Source organism: Centruroides sculpturatus, unplaced genomic scaffold, assembly GCF_000671375.1.
Source record: "Centruroides sculpturatus isolate CEXI.00-Female unplaced genomic scaffold, Cexi_2.0 scaffold235, whole genome shotgun sequence".
NCBI lineage: Eukaryota > Metazoa > Arthropoda > Arachnida > Scorpiones > Buthidae > Centruroides > Centruroides sculpturatus.
The window spans coordinates 380,632-389,658 of NW_019384436.1; the positions used below are offsets into that span (position 1 = coordinate 380,632).

Genomic DNA, 9,027 nt, shown 5'->3' on the forward strand with positions numbered 1-9,027 from the left:
CTTTCTGACCTTGGGGTGAATATATAATTTATTAATATAAATACTCAAAATAAGAAAACAATTATAAATTCATATGGGCATATTACTTTCCAAGTTTTATCAAAAATTAAGTTTATTAAAATTACAAATATAAAAAAATTATTATGTTAATAAAATAAGTTTTCAAATTAGAATACTTTATATTAATTAAAATGTTATATTGTGATTATTTATGGAACATTTCAAAAGCATTAATATTTATAATTACTATTTGTTGATGCTTTTGAATATTACAGGTAAAACACTAATTTCTTCTTTCTTAGTTTTTGTTAGTTATTACATTCAGGTGACAAGATACATTTTCCATGCATGCTTTGAAAATATACCTTCTTTTGTAGGCAAAACAATCTTTTCAAGTGTTTTAGTTTGTTGTAATTTTGATTTTTCAAAATTCTGTACTCCTGTTATTAGTTCCATATGCTTTTTTTCTTCTTTCACATCTGACAATAATGATTAATATGAAATTTATATAAATTTGTAAACTATATAAAAGGAAAAGAAAGAAACATGTTTAATTTAATAAAAATGAAACTAATAATTACATAAATTCATCAAAAATAAAAATTTTGATTATGTTTCTATTCTATTATTTACCATTTTCCATTAATAATATTTTTTTTTAAATGTTCTTAATTAAATAATAATTAAAAGCATTTTATCAGCAAATAATATTTTTAAACTACAGTCATAAATTTTAAATTGCAAAATGAAGCATTTAAAATTAACTTCAGCATATTGTTAGAACACTTTACTGTAATGTTTTTAACTGCAATGTTTAATTTATTAATTTAGTTTTTGTGTTAGGCATATCTTTAATTCAATATATCCATATATATTGAATTATATAAATAAACAGATGATTTTAATTTTAGTAGTAAAGTTTAGTGTGTATTGTGTTTATTATTTTTTCCTTTTAGTACAGTGAATTAACTGTGCATAAAACAGCTTATTAACTGGATTATATTATATAAAATGTCCATCAAACACTAAAACTCCAGTTTGAAAATTAAATCTAATAAAAATAAATGTTTTCAATTGCCTTAAGCAAACATCATCAGGATACTATTCTAACATACAGAACTATTCTAAATAAGAACATATATTTGGAACAAACAAAATTTAAAAGGTTAGAACAATATCCAATTGGTTAAAATTAAACGTTGACTTCAAATAACAATGTCCATGCTTTCAGAAGTGTATTATTATCCTTAAATTTGATTGTTCTTTCCCTATTAGCCTTGTGGAGAAATTAAAATTTCTCCACAAGGCTAATAGGGAAATGAAACCAACTTATGACACAATGAAATCAACTTAGACATGTGGAGAAATTTTAATTTCTCCACATGTCTAAGTTAAATTAAAATTCTCCACATGTCTAAGTTGGTTTCATTGGTCCCTGCACTGTAAAAGTTTGGCTTTGTCAAAATGAACTTGAATATGTTGATCTGTTGCAAATGTGGCTAGTACTGGTTGCTTAAGAATCTAAACTGTCTGTTTTGCATTAAATTTATATTTTCAAACTGGAGCTTCAGTGTTTGGGGGACATTTTATATTTATAATTGAATTAATTTTATGCTTATTAAAATTTTGAGCAGATATGCATTTGCTGCTGTTTGATTCAAACTGACTTAAATATACCTTCTTCAGTTGGAAGAACAATCTTTTCTTGAGTTTCAGTACGTTGAAGAGTAGAACGTTTAAAATTTTGTACTCCTGCTAAGAATTCTTGATGAGCTCTTTCCTGTTCTATGTCTAATTAAGTGATTTTAACAGAAATAATATAATAATTATGAATAACAGAGCTATTTTATATTCACAATGCTGATAAAATTTATTAAAAATATCATCACGAATAGAAAGTACTTTTATCATATACATACATTTAAAACTCAACATTGCCTGCAATGTTTACTTAAATATACAGTAGACCCCCCTATAACGCTTAGATAAGTTCCACGCTAATCGAATTTTACATTGTAGGAATGATTAAATACATAAGCCAATCGCAGCCCGATAGGTGGGAACTTTACGGACTAAGGCTGTTCGAAAGGTTTTCTTCTATAAAATTAACCGATTCTAGACTAATTCCACTCAACATTTCCAAAATACGNAAAAATATTTTTATTAAGAAAATTCATTGCAGTATACTATTATAATTATTTTGTATATATTTTAAAAAATATTAATATCATAAATCTATCAATCAATGATCATAGTTCAATCTTCAGATGAGTAATTATTTATTGTGGCATCATCACAATGCCAAGCTGCAATTTTTAATCATATTTTTAATTAATTTAATTTAATATATAGGCCTTGATTTTAGTAGTATGTCTTGCCCTGTACAACATACTTTTTCTGTTAAAAAAATAGAGTCATGCTGATAATCTAACTCTGTTTAGGAAAAAACTTTTTAATTAAAACAACATGAAACTTCTGGTACAAACTAGAAGTCTATATTTAGTTAATCAGGGCCTCCTGCCCCTAAGCTTTCCATATCTGATCTTAAATTTCATTTATCTAATCCAGTTCTCAATATTAAGGAAAGACAGATAGATGACAGTGGAAATTTATAGGTCTACAATCTTTTCAAATTGTAGTCCAATTACATTCTAATGAGATAAACAATTTAAAAAGATAAAAATCTAAAAAACAGATCTGAAGGAAACATATTTTTAATGGAAAATTATTTTTAGAAAATAAAGTTTAAAATGAAAAATTGTTTTATAATCAATATAAAAAAGGATAAAATCAAGTCTTAAATATTCATAAATGGTTATATTTTTCATGAAAGTTTATGTTGTATCTTGTTTAAGGTGGCCAGACATCCCGCTTTTGGCAGGATAGTCCCAATTTTTAACAATTTGTCCTACGTCCCACACTATTTTAGAAAAGTCCAGAGTTTTGGAAAAATTAAGTTTTTGTCAATTATGTATCAACATTATGTCTCATGTTTAAGATTTGTAAGGATCATTTTGTATCACACATATCAGTACCAAGGTGGTATGTGTGAACGTCGGAAATAAAGAATGCTGCACTGACAAAACCCTTTGTGTTCATGGCAAATACCAACAAAAAATGGTTTGGGGTGCGCAGCTGCCACAATGGAGTAGTGCGTGTTCACAGGCTGTCCAAACAAGAGAACATTTTGTTCGTTGCATGTTACATGATGCAGAGCTCTTGTCTGTCACTGCCTTAGAAAAAATATAAAAAGTTATATTGGGTGTAATATTAAATTACTAATTAATAAAATAAATAATTAAACACTATAGGAAAATAATGGAAAACTATTTTATAACATAAAATCTGAGGTGATCTTTATTAGATTTGACTTGTGATTAATGATGATATGTTTCAATGCTGTGTTTTATTATTTTTTTAAATCTAGCAATGAGTTGCATAACTTTCTTTGCTGACAGTCATGTGTGAATAACATACAATGTAAATCATACCTTGGTCAACTGCTTTATCATGAATAAAGAATCATTCCATTCATGTTTTATGCTAATCTTTTCATTTTATACAGATATTCCACTTAAGTGTTCAGTCTCAAGTGAGTCACCCCATATTTTAGCCAGGTTTTATTTGCTTCTTGTAACTCAGTCATTTCTATCCTTTATATAAATGGAGTTTTATTGTAAAAAGGTTAATTAAAATAAAAGATGAGAAGTAACCAATTTGTCAAAAGTCAAATCACTTTCATAAAAATTCTAAAATTTGTGTACAGCATTCCTCAGTTGTATGATAAATAAACAGAAAAGCATGCAAAAAATTAATTTTAAATTGACAATCATTGTATATGAGTATATACTATACAAACATGGCAGGCGTATGCGAGATATTTTGGAAATAAGCACCCTATTAACTCCCAAAATCCCAGCAGGATTTTGGGAGTTAATACGAGAAAAGAATAGCAAAGTTGAACACAAAAATAAAAAAAAAAGTAGAAAAAGGAAAGTTGAGATGAAAGGCCATATGTATACAGAGTAAGCTGTAATCAACCTTTGAAGAGAAATAAATTTGTTGTTATATACAGTATCTATATATAACATATGTTGTCATTCTAAAATATGGGACTAAAATATTAGACTATCTGAAAATTATCTAAATTAATTTACTAATTATTCTAAATCAGTAAATCAATTTATCCTATTTTTTCAAGCCAAATATCTTAATTTGTAAGAATATCAGATATAAAATATTTGACTTGGCATTTACTCTATAAACTCTTTCAAATGGAAATAAAAATCTTAACATTGGTTGATTATCTTAAATTTTTCTTTCGTTTCAGAGAATTTACAAGTGAAGTAAAAAGCTAAATTTATTAAACTTTAAAAAAAATAATAATAATAACACCCAGCTACCAAACTACACATACTCCACAGACAGTGTTAGAAAATGACACAAAATATACTATGACAGAGCCATAATCATGGATAAAACAATTCATCACAATAGACCTGACATCACTCTCATTGACAAATACAGTAAGATCACTTATATAATAGACATCTCTGTTCCAAATAGTCGTAACATAAAAAATGCCCACACTGAAAAAACCAACAAGTACACTACACTCAAGAAATAAAAAAAAGGTGGAGGATGTATAAGGTATTTATTGTATCTATCCTTTCATCTACCGGTGTCACATCACATACACTACACAAAAGTCTAGAAATATTAAACCTTAATAACAACATATACACAGAACTACAAAAAGCTGCAATAATGAACACGTCACATTGTGAGGAAGTTTCTAGACATTGACACAAACACCAATAACACAGTTTAATGTTACACTTGTTTGGATAGCTATGTCTTAACTTTAGTCTAGCATAGCACTTGCCATCAGTATCAGTTGAGCATGACATTCGCAACATAATAATAATAATAATTGAGAAATTGAAAAATTTAAGAAAATTTTAATCTGTTTGGAAAATTTAATGTTCTTATACTTTAGTATTACAGTCCCTGGCCAAATTATTAGACACACTATAGATTTTATGCAAATTTTAATTATCAGCTACTACAATTTGGTCTTTGAATATTTATTACCAATGAATTTAACCTGTAATGTACAGTTTACTTTATTACATAGGTGCTAACACAAATAAAACATTATATTTATTGTAAATTTTTGTTTTTATTAACATAGTAAAAAAAGTACAATTTGGTCTTTGAATATTTATTACCAATGAATTTAACCTGTAATGTACAGTTTACTTTATTACATAAGTGCTAACACAAATAAAACGTTATATTTATTGTAAATTTTTGTTTTTATTAACATAGTAAAAAAAATACAAAATTGCCATTTAAATTTTAGTATTTTGTTGAGCCACCTTTTGCAGCTATGAGAGCCTCAATCCGATGCAGCATGCTGTCAATGCAAGACTAGACCATCTCCTGCATTTGTGGATGATAATTCCATACATGGATGATTTTTTCCAAAAGCTGCATTTTGGTTGTGATGACCTCTTTGGCCACTTCCCTCTTCATGAGCTCCCACACATTTTCTATGGGATTCATGTCAGGACTATTACCTGGCCAATCCAACAGAGGGATATTTTGCTCTTGTAGATATGTTTTCACAGACCTGGCTGTATGGCAGGGAGCTCCATCTTGCATAAAAAATAAATGATTCCCCATTTGGGAACCATTCTCTAACCTGTGCAAGTCTTCTTTATATTGGTCTTGCTTTATGGTGCCTTTTACTACATACAGGCGCCCAGTGCCTTTGCCACAAATGATGGACCAAATCATTACTTTCATGGGGTGCTTGACAGTCTGAATGATGCAGTCAGAATGAAATTTTTTGCCTCTATGACAACAAGCAAAATGAGCTTTGTTGGCTAAAATTTCAAATGGGCTTTCATCGTTGAAACAGACCTGAGAAAAAAAAAAAAATCTTATGAATCAAGTATCTACTGTTAATTTGTCTATTTTATAGTAAATAATCTATTTAATGTTAAATTACCAATCTCCAGAAGTCTACATCCTTATCGCGCCACTGTTTAGCCCACTCCAAACACTTTGCTTTCATTGCAACTGTTAACTTGGGTTTTCTTGCTGGTCGGCAAGCCTTAAAAATCAGATCTTTCAATTTTCTGTGAACAGTGCACTCAGAAGCATTCACATTTGCATCTTCCAATTGAGATTTTATTGATTTAGTGGTAGCAAATCTGTTTTCTAAGCAAATTTTCTTAAGACATCTTTCTGACCTTGGGGTGAAAACTGGCTTTCTGCTGCATTTATTTTTTCTTTTCAGACTCAGATCTTGATCTGATTCAACTTTTTTCTTTATACGTCACAGACTAGTTTCAGACACCTTCAACCTTCATGAAATTTCACAGTTGGAATACATTTTTGTATTAACAAGGGCTTTGACTTCAGCTTTTTTATGTGGTGAAAGGTCCCCCTTTTTGATCATGTCAAAAGATTACAATTGATTATATCTAGTTGGTAAAAATACTACTATCGAAGAAAACAAGCACTTGTATTTATTTCGTGGTATACAATTACGCGAGAGGTGAACAGAAACACATCCACACCAGTAGCAAGCGAGAACGTGACTGAAAGACATTCATACTTGTATGCTACACTTTAGTGTCTAAGCTCTGATACCTACCAATAAATTAACATTATAATGAAATAAAACAAAATTAGGTATACAATGACATTAAAAAATAAGTTTCATTTATCAAAATTATGATTTATAAGATAGACCTACACCAGACTGGGTATAAAACATGTAATTATGAAAAATCTGTAGTTCATCTAATAATTTGGCCAGGGACTGTATAATTGAAGGGGGCCTGAAAAACCTGTGCTCCACTCTCCAAGATGCTAAACTGTAGTCATGGACCAAAATGCATGGAGAGATATTATGAGTATAGTCTGAAAGTTAGCAGCACTACAGCAGTTTTTGGACTTTGGAGTAAATCCCAACCTATCATGAGCTAAGGATCAAAAGTAGACAACTGTAAGATACTTGTATACTGATAGTGGTAATCTATTTTTACTGACTCTACACAGGAGAGAAACTACTGAAACAATATTTGATTTTTTTCAAGGAGATTTAAACTCAAAAACTTAGCTTTTATATTGTGAAGATATTCAAAAATAAATTTAAATCAAAAGACTGCTTTTCCCATTTTTATGGAAAGCTATTGCTTACTGTTCCATCCAGTGAAAGATTATATTTTATTATTTGTATGTAAAGATAAAAAAAAATAATAAAAGTATAATTATTTAATGTACAAAAGAGAGAATTTAAAACACATAAAAATACATAATTTAAATGGACGATGCAAGTTTAACTTTACAATATATGCAAACAGCAACATAGAAAGAAAAAAAATGTTTTCGTAAAGGTCATTTAATAGTAACAGAAAACAATCATACCATTTATTACTCAACTTTTCCCTTACATAAGGAGATTACAATTTTCAAGCATTATCCTTTGAAGATTTACAGGAAAACTTTTCCTAGCAATAGAGCCATTACTTGACAAAAGATCCTCAATTTTTATACTTATCACAAATAAACAGAATAAAGACAAATGACAAAGACACACTGATGCTTCAATGATATGTTGGTTCAAGAAGAGGACACTTGGACTTCTAAAAACAAACTGCAGTTAATATTTTGATCATAACTGGAAGAAAAATAAAAACAAAAAATAATAAAATCAATCACGAATGCTTGTTTTAATTAATGCCTTAAAAAATAAACTACTAACAAGGAAATAAATTTGACTGCTTGGCATTGTAACAAGACTAGCAATGTAAAATAATCTTATAGTTCATATTGTTTGATATTGCAACAACAGAGTTTTTCCTTTCTTATTCAAATCAGTCTATATAAAATTAACCATATCAAGTATTAGTGTCAATCATTAAAAGACATTTAAAAAGACTAATAAATAAAAACTTATTAAAAATAGATGATTCATGCATTTGTCAAAAACTAAATATGATCATAATTTCCAAACTCCTGATGTCACTCTTCATAAACAACATAACTAAAAGCTTTTATTATAGATTAGTTTAATTTGATTTAGTTTTTTTCTGAATATGAAGAGAGAACCATTTTCGCTGCTATTTGTACAGATTAATACTAAATTTCATCATTGTATCTTTTAAAATGAATTTTAAAAAACAGCAAGAAGTATAAATACATAAAGTAATCTTGTTTATAGTTAGACAAGAGATATTTCCGTAAAAGGTTTGTTCCTTTCTTAATCTTGTCAATTGAAAATATATTTCCTCAATATTCAAGATGTGTTTTTTTAATCCATTTGGCTTGTCTGAAAAGAAGAAACATTCTAGAATTTATGACATCTAACATTCACTGTCAAAAATAATAATCAGAAGTCATTATATAATTCATCATATTCCCATTTGCTATCTATAATAAATGCTTTTAAAACTACTGTTTAATTAGTCATAATCAGTTCAAATAAGCTTTACTAATGACAAGTGTTTAAAATAAACCTCTTTTTTTCACTTCTAAAATGAACACTTCAAAATAATACTATAATATTAGAAGTTATTGTATGTTCAGAATGGCATGGAAATAATGATGCATGACAATGCAATGAAAAAGGTTTTTCTAACTTTTTACTTAACTAAAAATACAATTGATTATTTAAACATTTCTCCCATAAAAATATCTTAAAATTCAAATTTTAAACTTCTTACCATATTTCCTGAAATTATGATTTGTAAAAATTCAGGAAATATGGTATTTTCCTTTTTATCAGTTACTGAAATATGAAAAATTCATTATTTTATAAAAATTCATAACGTATTTGGATACAACTTGATTTTGAAAACTAATTCTCTTTCATAAAAAAGTTATGAGTTTATTTAAAATTTTTCTATAATCAACTGTAACAATTATAAGCTGTTTTTTCCTTTGAAAAAGTCTTATGTAATTTCTGTTCAATCTGAATTTAATCAACAGATTCAACTTTTTTGTTTATAC

At 27.9% G+C, this 9,027-nt stretch overlaps 1 protein-coding gene across 1 annotated transcript in view; it reads right to left on the reverse strand.

Annotated features, from left to right (window-relative positions):
* The window catches only part of LOC111619948 (thymosin beta-like), a 20,488-nt gene that overhangs the window by 5,103 nt on the left and 6,358 nt on the right, over positions 1-9,027 (reverse strand). Inside the window, exons 3-4 of the mRNA XM_023361779.1 lie at positions 1,678-1,791; positions 366-479 (exon numbers count right to left, since the gene is read on the reverse strand). Of these exons, the coding sequence (XP_023217547.1) occupies positions 366-479; positions 1,678-1,791 (228 nt within the window). The remainder of the gene's footprint in view (positions 1-365; positions 480-1,677; positions 1,792-9,027) is intronic.